This window comes from Sinocyclocheilus rhinocerous, unplaced genomic scaffold (assembly GCF_001515625.1).
Source record: "Sinocyclocheilus rhinocerous isolate Xijiao unplaced genomic scaffold, SAMN03320098_v1.1 scaffold573, whole genome shotgun sequence".
NCBI lineage: Eukaryota > Metazoa > Chordata > Actinopteri > Cypriniformes > Cyprinidae > Sinocyclocheilus > Sinocyclocheilus rhinocerous.
The window spans coordinates 109,262-122,872 of record NW_015655384.1 but is presented as its reverse complement, the minus strand read 5'-3'; the positions used below and the strand labels follow the sequence as shown (position 1 = coordinate 122,872).

Sequence of the window (13,611 nt, the reverse complement as noted above, 5' to 3'; positions counted from 1 at the left end):
CAATCAGCTACTGTTTTGTTATTAGTTTAAGTATTTGTTATTGACTGTTCAAATGCGGAGTTTTGCGCATCGTGTGTGTGTGTGTGTGTGTGAGAGAGAGAGAGAGAGAGAGAGAGCGGTGTGTGTGTGTGCATGCGCGCGAGAGAGAGAGAGCGAGAGCGGTGTGTGTGTGGCGGGGCATAGAGGACTTACAATAATGTACAGTATTTGAAAAATAATGTGTTTTTGAACATTAAAGCATGTCAACATATTCTGTTACACCAAATACACAAAATAATGATCTTTAAAAAAGCATCATATGACCCCTTTAAATATCTTAAATTATATAACAAACATCTTAAACACTGCACATTTGTGCCAAACAATTTCTTATGATTTACTGTTAATTAAGTATGACCAATTTTCACCGTATTTCAGGCTTGTTTATACTTAGTCCTGCATTATGCATTAAGGTGTTTTTTTTCTACACAATATCTGTATCTGCTTTTTAATTCCATGCAAACTGTAAAAAAAATAGACTAAGCACATAATTTAACACTTATTAATCTATCTAAATATCGAGGGGTGAGAACCAGAAGGGCGTAAGTGACATTTTTGGTGAAATGGAGAGATATATATATATCAAATGAAAGCTCTTAATGAGCTCTTTCTACTGCCAAAAGTACTGTCATCCATGAGTGTACACATTTTTATTATAAATAATTGAAATCAGTACACAAAGTCAGATCAAACTATGGTAACTTTTTTGTTTTGGCTCTCCTGTAAAGTTGGTGAAATGTCACTTACGCCTTTCTGGTTCTCTCCCCTCGATATATATATTGAATCATAAATATTTAAAAACCTAGTGTACGTTTTGCACTTAGTGTACTTTGTTTGCATGGAAATGTCTCCTTGTATTACTTTAATATGTGTTATTAAGGAATAACACATATTAATTGATGCATTTTCATTTTTCATTTCATCCCTAAAGTTTTTTATGCACGCCTACATTTTTCAACTTAGGAGCACATGTGCTGCTTGGGAAAAAATGTAAGCGTCAAGCAATGCTTTTTTTTGTGGAGGAGAAGTTTGCTCAAACATCCTCTACAAACATTCCTCCTCTTCACATCCCAACATTTCTCTTTCAGTCCCTGCCAGGTGCCTTTTGTCTCTGCCCTTAATTCCTTTCCTTATCCGCTCTATCGTCATGTTCATCAGTATAATGGCATGTCAGATAGTGTTTGAAATCTGTTTTTCTGGGACACAACAGTCCGTGAAGCCACGGGTAGCGTGGGTGGGCCGGCCTCGATCCTATCTTTCTCTCCCAGTGTCACGAGACATCCATTTCAGCATCACTATGCAGGCATGTTTTCTTAATGACAAAATGTAAACCGTTAATAGTTGAGTTGTTTATGCTGTATGAATGTGTTTCAGGAGAGCTGATATGGGGCACCGACGAGACTCTGGTTCACCTCGAAAAAGTGCTGGATATCTACAGGAACGGACATTACCTCAAGAATAACACACAGACACACAAAGCAGGTGAGTGACCCAGACAGATACCAACACACCTTGACCTTTGACATTACTAAACACACTTAATCAGGGATCTACAGTGCGACAATTTCAGTCGCATTTGTGGCTGAAAACTACTGTGTGCGTCTATGAAAAAAAATATTTAGGAGCACCAGTGCGACTGACCCGATCAGAATATTTGATTGACTCTAGTGAGTCAATGATTCAATTGCCCATTCTTAAAGACAGTCACTTGCTTTGTTCGTGAATGAATCAGCCATTCGGACTAATCAAATGAATGAATGATTCAGTGATAAAATCAGTGACTTGCAGCCACCTACTGGAAGTTTTAATTTCATTTTTAAAGTATCATCATTTAATATTTCTATAATTAAATAGAAATAATATTTCTATTATTAAAGTAAATAATTTAATATTTCAAAATGTTATATTTAAAACATTCATCTCAACTTGAATTTATGAACTTAATTGCACTCATGCCACCTCTGAGCCTCATTAAATGTCAAATTAAATTTGGGGAAGTCGTGGCCTAATGGTTAGAGAGTCGGACTCGTAAACCAAAGGTTGCGGGTTCGAGTCTCGTACCGGCAGGAAGTGTAGGTGGGGGGAGTGAATGTACAGCGCTCTCTCCCACCTTCAATACCACGACTGAGGTGCCCTTGAGCAAGGCACCGAACCCCCAACTGCTCCCTGGGTGCCGCAGCATAAAATGGCTGCCCACTGCTCCGGGTGTGTGTTCACTGCTGTGTGTGTGCACTTAGGATGGGTTAAACGCAGAGCACTAATTCCTAGTATGGGTAACCATACTTGGCCACATGTCACGTCACTTTCACTTTTTTCACTTTCACTTTCACGTCTGTAAATATACCTACATGCCACTTTTGCGTTCTTCTTTGCCACCTCTGTAGTGCAGTGTTAATTTTGACAGCAAATTTTGATTTAGTTTTGATGGGTTTAGTTACAGTGTAATGCGTTTATTAAGCATTTCTCTAAAATTTCCAAAACTCATTATATAGGTTTCATATTAAGGTTTTATCATGATAGACAACGATTTGTGTGCGGTGACACACAACATGCCTTAATGTTAAAATTAAATAAAACCACTTCTCATAAAGAACAAGAACATGGTCTTCTTTTTAATGAAACACCAATGGTTATATAGGCTAATTATGCATTCTTTATAGCAACTTGTTTACCATATTCTTCATACTTTCAAGCATACATATTTATTTCTATAAATAAATTTAGATTAATCTTTAGGGCTACTAAAGTTTTTCAGTCAAGAGCAGTGCTGATTTTCTGTCTTTCTGTTGTTACTTGATTAACATCAATGACTCGGACAATAGCAAGTAAATTAGGCTGCTATCCCTTTAAAACCGAATGCACAGCTGCAATGGATGCAATGTACTGATACACGTTCTCCCTGCTGTTTACGTTTACTTAAGACGTAATCAACTGTGTTTACGTGAATACTCGTCAAAACTGACAATTCAACATCATTTTGTGTGTAATTCTCCGTTCATGCGACTGGAAAGAGTACTCACGCGCTGTGAGACGCGCTTCCTGTGTGTGTGTGCTTCAGTGTCTGCGCTCATAAAACCGGACTGAATTGAGTTCTCTATTGCGTCGTCAGATTTATCCATATGCCTGCTCTTCTCTTACTCCCACATATTGACATTTTTGAACGTTTTATGAGACGTGCAGCAAGTGTATGTTAGCTTATGTCCTGCCGGTTCATATGTACGCATCTAACCTCCGAGCCACGCAGCAGATTCGTTCTGAATGAATCTCTTCCCAAATCGTCCCTCCTTAACATTTTCGTCTCGTTTTTATTCGTTGACGAAAATGTCAATACATATTCGTCATAGTTTTTGTCATTCAAAAAGAGTTTTAGTTCGTTATCGTCTCGTTGTCGTCAGTGAAAAAAAATGTTGTTGACGAGAATTATGACGAAAATTATTCGTCAACAAAATTAACACTGCTGTACAAATTACAAAGAAAAAAAATGCGCTGTGAGTCAAATATCACCTCGTAATATTGATCAGAAAGTGCTCGTGAATTTTTTAAATGTGCTCCTAATTATTTTTTTTTTAATTAGGAGTACAAGTGCTCCTAAAAAGAAAAGTAAGTGTAAGCCCTGTTAATGACCACAGCTCAGATGCTCATTCAGAAAGACAGGTTGGCAGGAAAATTATGCTGCCTTTTTTGATACCTAACTTGGCAGCATCACATATGTTTTTCACAGATTAAGCAATCCCAGAATGCACTGCACTGAGCTAATTTTAATCCAAGATGGCAGACAGATTTGAGAGAAATGTTTCCCATACAGTAAATAGATTTGCTTAATAGATTCAATTAATACTGAACTGTTTTCATTTAATTTTTAAAATTAGTTTTTATTTTTAACATGATTGATTTTCACTTTTTTTTTTTAGCTTAGGAATCCAATCTGTTAGAGTTAGTCAAGTCGGCCATTTGTGTGTTTCTTACAAAGAGCTGTAAATTTGCTTGTAAAGTCAGAAACAAAAGTTTTTAGATCAAGTTAAGTAGAGTCAACATTCAGAAAGCTTAAACATGCTGTAATATGAGTTTCTTAGTATTTTTGTCTTGTTTTCAAGTACAAATATTTTGAATTGCTTACTTAAAGAGGCAAAATTACAACTTAGGTCTGCTTTTCTGAAATATTTATAATAACTTATGGTTTTACCATACAATAAAACAAGAAAAAATCTGCCAAATGGGGTAAAAAAAATACACTTCATTTAAAAGGAAAACACATTTATGTTTCTTTCCCCTTTGGTAGATTATCATTTAATTTTGAGACATTTTTCTGAAAACAAGACTACATATCTAAGTAATTTTGCTTCTCATGTAAATGTATCTTGATTTAAGAATGCTTAAATATTTGTACATAAAAACAAGATAAACATACTAAGAAAGAAAGTTTTTGTAGTGATATGACCAATACCAATTTTCTTCGCACAAAACTCAAAGAGCCGGACACAAATAAAACTCTGTTTCCCGCTGGTAATTGTGGTGGTGTTCGTGTGCTCATCTTGTAAATACAGTCATTCTGAAATGACTAGACAGCAGCAGAATGCTGGCAGTGAATGGGTTTCCTCAAATCTCCCCGCCGTATTAAACAGTTGTTCAGTCAGCGTGGAGAGAGAGGGGGATTTTGTGTGTGCATGTAAGGACAAATGAGAGGAGATTTAGAAGATTAGAGTTTATATAACTGGTGAGCAGAGGGGTTGCTCACAGGCCTGACGGACAAAACAGCCATCTCAGCACTGAGAAACACCTCAGCCTCTTTCCTACTCGCTCCACCCCTGTTTTACCATTTTGTCCCAGTTCTCTTTTTCTTTCTTTGCTATCTCTCCTGCTCTTCTCTATGCTCCATTGGCAGTCTATAGCAGACAAACTTGTTGACTGATGAGAGCTTTAAGCAAGTGAGGGCCATCTTTTCCAGAGCCATTTAACTCTTTCCTCTCTTATTGGCTCTATCAGCTGTCTTTGCCATCTTTAGATTGTATATTCAATTTAAAAGAGTGTTGTACTGCTTTAAGAAAATCCTGCTTCGTACGAAGTTTAAAAAAATACTGTTTTATTCCATCATTTCTTTGTAGACCAGGTAAATTTTTTCATTAAACGAAAAACCATTCAGTGCTATTTTTTGAGAATGGTTAACATTCAGTATTAAATTTGCTATTAAATAGGTTTGTAATGGAATTTTTTTGGCAAATATTTAATAGTAATATTCACAATACAATACAAAACAACCCTTATTTATAGAGCACATTTAAAAACAACAGAAGTTGACCCAATGTGTTTACAGATTCAATAATGATTCAATAAAACAATAAATTGAAACTTTAAATACATCATATTATGATATTTGGTCATTTTTAGACATTTGGCTATTCAGATTTTGCTCAGTAATGTGTAAAATACACTCCAAAGTAACATTCAAAAGTCTGTATGATTTAAAAAATTTTTTTTTTTTCCCAACAAGGATACATTACATTTATATGGCTGTACATATCTGTACAATGTTTATAGTGTTGCACAGCATTTCTGTTTCAAATAAATATTGTTCTTTTCAACTTTCTATTTATCAAATAATCCTGAAAGAAAAAAAAGTATCATAGTTTCTTAAAAAAAAAAAAATTAACTCAACTGTTTTCAAAATTGATAATAATAAGAAATGTTTCGTGACACTAAAGACTGGAGTAAAAATAGAAAACAAATAGAATAGAAAAATAGAAATCAATTATTTAAAATCGTAATAATATTTCACATTATTACTGTTTTTACTGAATTTGATCAAATAAATACAGCCTTGGTGAGCATAAGACTTCTTTCAAAAACATAAAAAAATCTTACGGATTACAGAACTACCGTAAAATGAATGTCCAATACATGTAATGTCCAATACAGTTTTTCACCGTATATAGTACGGGAATTTACCATTAACCATTTAACGGGTTTCTAGTGTAGCATTTTTACAGTCTTTTACCGTTAAATTCGTGGTCATTTTTTACAGTGCAGCATGCCTCTGGCCCACTAAATCACCTTCTCTCTCATTTCTCCTGCATCTTACAGGAACATTCAAAACAAGCAAGAGCTCCATAAAGCATTAATTAGTGCAATAAAGAGTCTAATAGTTGCTCTTATGTACTGGCTTCTAGCTCCACTTAGTTGCCACGTGCGGCTCTTGCTCTCCTCGATCCCACCGCGCTCACTCATCAGAAAGACCTCATCGAGGGCAGCTTGCCCAGTGACCTTCATTCAGAGCCGAAGAGAAATAGTGAATCACGTCAGTAAAGCCCATCCAGCCATATCCCTGAAGAGCGGGAGAGGGAAAATGAGACACAGAGATTCCGACATTTATAGCCTAGTAGTCGAGACATTTGTAGTACACAGTTAACTCGGGTCTTTTAAAGGCTGTGCTCCTTTTATCAGGCCCATTGTCACAGTGCTGTGAATGAGACCTTAGGTTTACGTTACAACCTTCTCGAAGAGCGTAAAAACCAAGAAAAACTCTACAAACCATTTGAGACGCTTTCCAGAACCATCTACAAACCTCACAGCAATGCAGCAGTGCCATATTGACAGCTCTCCAATTGATATATCCTGTCCACAAAGTGGACTACCCTGGGATCGTTTTTCACGAAAGCGTACGAATACATGACCACATTGTCAGCATTTTTGCCAGAGGCATGCGGTCCATGACAATGTATCCATCACCATTCCACTTCCAAACTGCACACTGTAAAAGAGCCGCATATGGATTGTGAAAACGCAGACTGGCTGTATTTCAGCGCGGTTGACCGGCGGTTGGCATGTAATCAAAGCCGTCCTTCAACGGTCTTTAACGATCATATTAACGGTGCATTAGCATGAAAAAGAGGAACGTCACACAAAGTACTGTCAGCAACTCAGTTTGAAGATAGATAAGTATGCGATGCAGGTCTGCTTGCTGGGTCTTGACACGATGTGCTAGCAAAGGGCTGCTTTAAGATACTTTAAAGACAAGTAAAAATCCATTAAACACAATGATACAGACCATGCTGACCACTTAAATGATATTCGTGAAAGTCAAGTCACTTTTATTTCTGTAGTATTTATACACTGCAGACAGTCAAAGCAGTTTCACAGTAAGAATCAATTATGGAAAATCAATTATGGAAACAATTCAGATTCTGCTGTAAAAGACAAGTGTCTATGGCTAGTGACTTTTTACCAAAGTCTGCCTTTCAGCAAATCAGTTAAGCGCCAATGGCATATCCTGTTATGAATATTTGTTTTGCTGTATAATGTGCCCCTTCCACACACACACACACACTTTTCATATTGTTCCTACTCGCCCGTTTTCACCAAATCGAGCTGTTCGCAGCTGTTGAATTAATACGGGCTGCAATATATATTCTTTCGCTCATCTGAGAGAGAACAGCTGCCCCTTTTCTGTAATGTAATGTCATACGTTCAGTATTACAAACACGATGTTGTGTTAATGTGAATCACGTCTTGTAATGTTGACTTGATACAACATGACCGAGATGATGATAAAAAAACACACACATTAAAGGTCTGGCCATCATAGCTCTGTGAGGAGAATGTTGGCAGCGTTACAGTGCTCTGTTCCTCACACATCTCTTCTCATTAGTTACTCTTGACGTGCACTGACCTTATGACTCTACCGTCCACATTAGTTTAATATCATACTGTTTTATAACCAGACGTGACATTATAATAGACAATCGATTAGGATGTGAAATCTCACTTGTTAACAAATTCTGCTATATAGTATAGCATATATCTAATATGTTCCTATTGGTTATGATTGTGACACATGTCATTTTATGTTTAGTGTGGACAGACACATTACTGGAACTATGGAGGTATTTAAAAAAATGGCAGGAATTTTTTTTTTTTTAATTTTCTAAAAAAATCTAATTGACGTTACTGTAATGCAATAATGATAATAATATACTATGATGGTTATCTAGTATTTTTCATTTTAATAGCAGTATTTAATGTTGTTTTAATAACAATATTTAATGTTAATATTATGTGATATTCATCTATTCTTCAAATTGTGTATCCTCTTGAGAGTCACAGAGAAGCTGGAGCTTATGTAATATTATATTTATATAATTATTAATTGAATTATAATAATTGTATTAATAATATTACACTATTAATATTATTATGATAATATATTTTAACATTATATTATTTAAATTAATGAATTTATATATCGCGGTTGTATTTGTTTTACTGTCTTTGCTGTGTTTTATTGCATGTATGCTGATTTAAATAAAACAAAAATCGCTGGATTACAGTAAAAAAAAAATATTGTATTACAGTAAAGATAATCTAATGGGAAGCACAAAATTACAAAAAAAGTTAACTGTCCGGATACATTACGGTAATGAAAACAACAATGAAAAAATAATTGGGTGAAAATGTGCTTAATTGTCAGAAAGTGCTTTTTTTTTAAATGTTATCTGTGTTTCAATGCAGGATTTGTTTCTTTAGGTCAGTGATGTACTGCATTGTTGAAGAGCTGACAACACAGTGATAAGTGACAGAATGAGAGAGAAGGGGCAGATGAATGTGTGGGTCGGACAGATAGGAGGGACACTGTTAGTTTAGTTTTCTTTTGGTCGTCACTCGTCACTCCTTTATCTGCCTTTCTCTCTTTTTATCTGCTTCCCTCTTTCTCTTGGCCTCCCTCTAACTGTGGCTGCCATGACAGAGGCATTTATTGTGGTCGGGGTCAGGTTGAGTGGCGTTTATAGTGTGTGTGTGTGTGTGTGTGTGTGTGTGAGTGAGTAACTGAGTAAGCAAAAGATAAAGGCAGAATCAGAAGACACATGTCAAACTGACTAACAACAGCCTGAAGACTCCCCTCTTCAAAGAACAAGACAGCCCCCTGTGTTAACACAATGAAGGAGCTTGTTTCACTGTGTGTAAACCTCCTGCACACACACACACACACACACACACACACTATGCTTTTCTTGGACTGTTGTTAGGCATTTGATTTATTGAGCAGTGTATGTCAGTGCTGTCAGTTTGGCCAGAAAGCACTGACATGAAAGATTTACTTAAAAGTGACATTAAGAACAGAAAAATAAAATAAAATACATCTATAGTATTTTCTTCAGTCTTTATTAGAATAACATATTTTCCTGGATCTCATTCCTCTTTCTCTCTTTTGACAGAGTATAAACATGTGTCAGAGGCCTCGATAGCAGCAGAAAACTATCGCTGCTGGCCGTCCTATCAGCACGACGCATGCCTGCTGTCAGTCTTCAGCGTCGATGAAGCTATTGACGTGTGTGAGAGCCATGCCCAATGCCGGGCCTTCGTCATGACCAATCAGAGCACATGGACAGGTAATGTTGCACAGTGTTACTCTGTTTCATTGTGTAGCTCAGTACATTATACTAGACTAACTAGACATGATGAAATGTAAGTCAAGTAATTTTTCTGATTTCAGTGACCTTTACATTTGTTCATTTAGCAGTTAGAAATAAGGAGTGCAGCAAAGCTATTTCATCCTAAAGAGTCAATAATGTGATAGTGAATAGCAATACAGTTTCATAAGTTTAAAACCCTGGCTGCATCTGAAATCACATAAATTCTGAGTATGTACTTCTTTTGAATAAGTAATTACTTTCTTACTCTTTAAAATGTATGTTGTATAACCTGACCCTATTTACTATGTTAGCACCATAGACTGTAAAAAATTTGGACGATGCGTCTCCATTTCCTTCCACTATAGAAAAGTGAAGCCAAAATATCCCAGGTATGGCCACTGTCATCTTGTACCGATGACGTCATTTGGAACCCGAGTCTACACAGAAGTGATTAATTTGGAGCCCGAGTCTGCGCAGAAGTGATAAATTTGGAGCCTGAGTTTGCGCAGAAGTGATTCATTTGGAGCCCGAGTTTGTGCAGAAGTGATTCATTTGGAGCCTGAGTTTGCACAGAAGTGATTAATTTGGAGCCTGAGTCTGAGCAGAAGTGATTCATTTGGAGCCTGAGTCTGCGCATAAATGATTCATTTGGAGCCTGAGTCTGCGCAAAAGTGATTCATTTGGAGCCTGAGATTGTGCAGAAGTGATTCATTTGGAGCCAGAGTCTGCGCAGAAGTGATTCATTTGGAGGCCAAGTCCGCGCAGTAGCAGTTACGTCCCATTCATTTACATGAAGAGGGTAGGGTTTATGAACTATACTGCAGCCAGCCACCAGATGGTGATCAAAATGTTTTGGCTTCACTTTTCAGGTCGTGTGAGGCACACTTGGTTAGCGCACACTACTAGTCTTCTGGAGAACAGTTAATCAGTGGTAATTTCCCAAATGCATTGTTACCCAATTATGGTGACAAGTTCCGTTGAACTCTGTTGTTAACGACGGAACTTGTGACCGTAGTTGCTTTTGGGAAATGAACTCCTGCACAGTTATAACGGACGGATTAATCCAGAGGAAAAAACTCTGAAGTACTCAGTAATACATCAAAGTAAAGTTGGTCACATATTTTGGTTTACGTTGACTTTATCGTTTAATAAGCTACCATGTCTGGACTTGCTAACATCAAACTACAAAATGCAATTGTGAATCGAGTTAGCGCTATTTATATGTTGCACAGAGTTGCTGTGTATGTAGACTCAGTGTATGTATGTTTCAAACCGGTCCCTTGTGAGGATCCATTTCAGTTAGGATGCCTTAGTGACAGCTGTCTACAGTATGTAGACAATAGACAGCTCTCTAGATTTTGGAACAGAGCCACTGTAGTGTGTTGTAGAGTTGTTGTAAATGTGTGCATGGATTTGTGTGAATGTATGTCCTTTGGTAAATGAGAAATGTCGTCCTGATGAGTACTCTAACTGCCGTGACTGTCCACTCCTCACACCCCGTTCTCATTCCTCTCTCTTCTCTCATCACCACACACAACAACTGGACGTAGACTAGCGGTTCTCATTGGTTATTCACAAACTCCAATATGGATCAGAGATCTGTTCTTACCATCCAGTGGAAAATTGTATGCCTTCGAGGTTGCTTTTCCGTAGCTTGGGATATTTCTAACAAGATGTTTCTACTAAAACTTCTTAGAAGGAGACAAATGGGACAATGGTTGACATATAGAAGAAGTATGGAGCTATAAGATTGATGTGCATATCATTTCTCAGAACATTTATCTTGAAAGAACTACATGAGTTCATATTGAAATCACTGGCTTTTGATTAAAGACTTTGTCCTGGAATCTGAAGAGTGATCATATCTGAGTATGAGACATTTTCGAGAGCTTGTGAAACTCTAGAGGAGACACACGAGATTATTGGGTATTTTTGTCAGGAGAAACATCTGAGAAGGAGGTTCTCCATTCCGTAAAGTTATTATTGTCTAGGAAAAAGATGTTCTAATATTGAAGATATTTTGCTTTGCAATCTCTTTTTGTTGTTGATCTCATAACCTACAGTATTTTGGCTCAAATTTGTCCATCGCTTGGTAGAAATAGATATATAATATATAATATTAGATAGTAATAAGGTGCAAAATTTCAATGAAATTTCAAATTCACACAGTCATTTTCAAACCAAGTAGCCTTCTGTTGGTCAGTGCAGCAAATCTGCATGATCAACTTGAACCTGTTGCGAAATCTGCATCCTGCCAATTTTTCAGCATCATTTAAAATCCCCAAATTCTTATTGAAAGGACTTTGCCTGTGAAAATTCACCGAACATCAGTAAATGTGACTGTACCACAGCACTCTCTTTCACGTTTCTCTTTCTCCCATTTCCTGTTTCTCACATCCTGTTCATCCTGTCTTCCGTCTGCTGTTTTGTAGCAGGAAATGGCCATTCTTTCTCACAGCCTGTTTCACTCTACAGGTCATCAGCTTGCGCTCTTCAAAACTGGTGCAGCCAGCATGACCACGGCTCCAGGTAAACTCTCGTACATACGACTGGGGGCAGCTGAGAGCTGAGATGAGAGAGCGCCATACAGCGTGGTCAGTCATCATCAGTATCTTCTGATCGTCTCCCTCTGAAGACACTCATGTGCTGTAGTTCCTGAGGACATGTTGCTCAGGATTTTGGGAGGACGGTCAAAAGAGAAAGCACCTTTCAGGAAGTTCGAGACTCGCTCAGGCGGAGGTCAGCTGTCAACTATGTGCAATACTGCCTCTCTGAACCTGGGATTGGACGGTGAATATGTTTGTGTACCTGGCAGAGATGCAGAGAGGCTGTTTGTGCTTGTCACGGCAACATGTGTGTGTGTGTTTAATGAGATCTCCAGTCAATATCTCTTTTATTCTTTCTTTCTCTCAGCCTGTCATTGATTCTCTTTTCTGTCTCTGCCCACACAGAATCCTCTATTATTTGCTCTGATATTCAGCACTTTTTTCTCCATGTGAAACAGGGTCTATTTGTTGAGCTTTTAAAAGCATTTGCTTTGATTTTTGAAATCTTTTCAAATATTTGCTCATGTAAAACAAGTTCTTCTGACAATTGATTCTAAATGTTCACTTAGACCAGTCTAAACAAGTAATTTATTGGTTTAAAGAATGAAAACACCTTTTTGAAATTATGAAATCATTTTTAAAGACTGAACTTTGCTCAAACACACAAACAGATCAGCAGCAAATCTGAATCCCCTTGTGGTGTGATAAAGTTTCCCAAGGAAATGTCATGTCAATCTATTACTTGACAGGTGAAGGAGTTCAAGAGTTTTCTGCTTTCAGCGAAAGCACTGAGATGTACATGTACATGTTTTCTTATGGTGGTGTTGTATATGAGAATAATATTTTTATATGGAAATATAAAGTCAAGAGACTTAAAACTGTGTCTTGGTCATGTTTGTGTGTTATTAACATTTTCAGGGTTAGAGAGGGTATAAAAAACTGAAATATGACATTTTGGGCTTAGATTTGAGCTTAGAAATTTACTAACATTATAAATATGCATTAAAAATATTTTGTCAGGTTTGAAATAGGGCTCAAAATTGATGTTAGTATTTGCATCTCTACACTTCCGTTCAAATGTTTGGGGTCAGTAAGATTTTATTTGTTTTTTAAATAAACTGATTCTTATTCAGCAAGGACATATTTATCAAAAGTGACAGTAAATTCATTTATAATGTTATAAAATATTTCTACTTCAAATAAATGCTTTTCTTTTGAACTTTCTATTTAATTAATTCTGAAAAAAAGACCACAAAATATTAAGCAGCAAAAACTGTTCCCTTTCAGTTCGTCACTCTCGACGTCACGTCGGTGACCGACGAATTGGGAATCTCGCTAAAGAATCCAATCTACTTTGAGTGTAAACTAAATGAGCCAATGCACATTGGCATGCGATGATTGCATCCAGCTGCCGCTCATCGCAGCACGAGTATAAATAGGCAGCAGATGCAACGCATACTCAGCTTTTCGCTTCGGAGCCGAGCTGTGTTATTGTTTTGCTCCTGCCATGCTTCGTGATTCTGAACGAGTCAGCGTTCTCAAAGGAGCTTCTTGTGCGGGTGTTACGGCACGACAGCGGGTTGGTCGACCTTCGTTGAGTGGGTGCAAACTACAGGCTGCAC

General features: G+C 37.2%; 1 protein-coding gene across 1 annotated transcript in view; it reads left to right on the top strand.

Annotated features, from left to right (window-relative positions):
• LOC107718010 (extracellular tyrosine-protein kinase PKDCC-like) overlaps nt 1-12,660 on the top strand; it is a 47,474-nt gene extending 34,814 nt beyond the window's left edge. Inside the window, exons 5-7 of the mRNA XM_016524925.1 lie at nt 1,414-1,521; nt 9,246-9,419; nt 11,919-12,660. Coding sequence (XP_016380411.1) covers nt 1,414-1,521; nt 9,246-9,419; nt 11,919-12,013 — 377 coding nt within the window. The 3' untranslated portion in view covers nt 12,014-12,660. The remainder of the gene's footprint in view (nt 1-1,413; nt 1,522-9,245; nt 9,420-11,918) is intronic.
• Nucleotides 12,661-13,611: the final 951 nt, after the last annotated feature.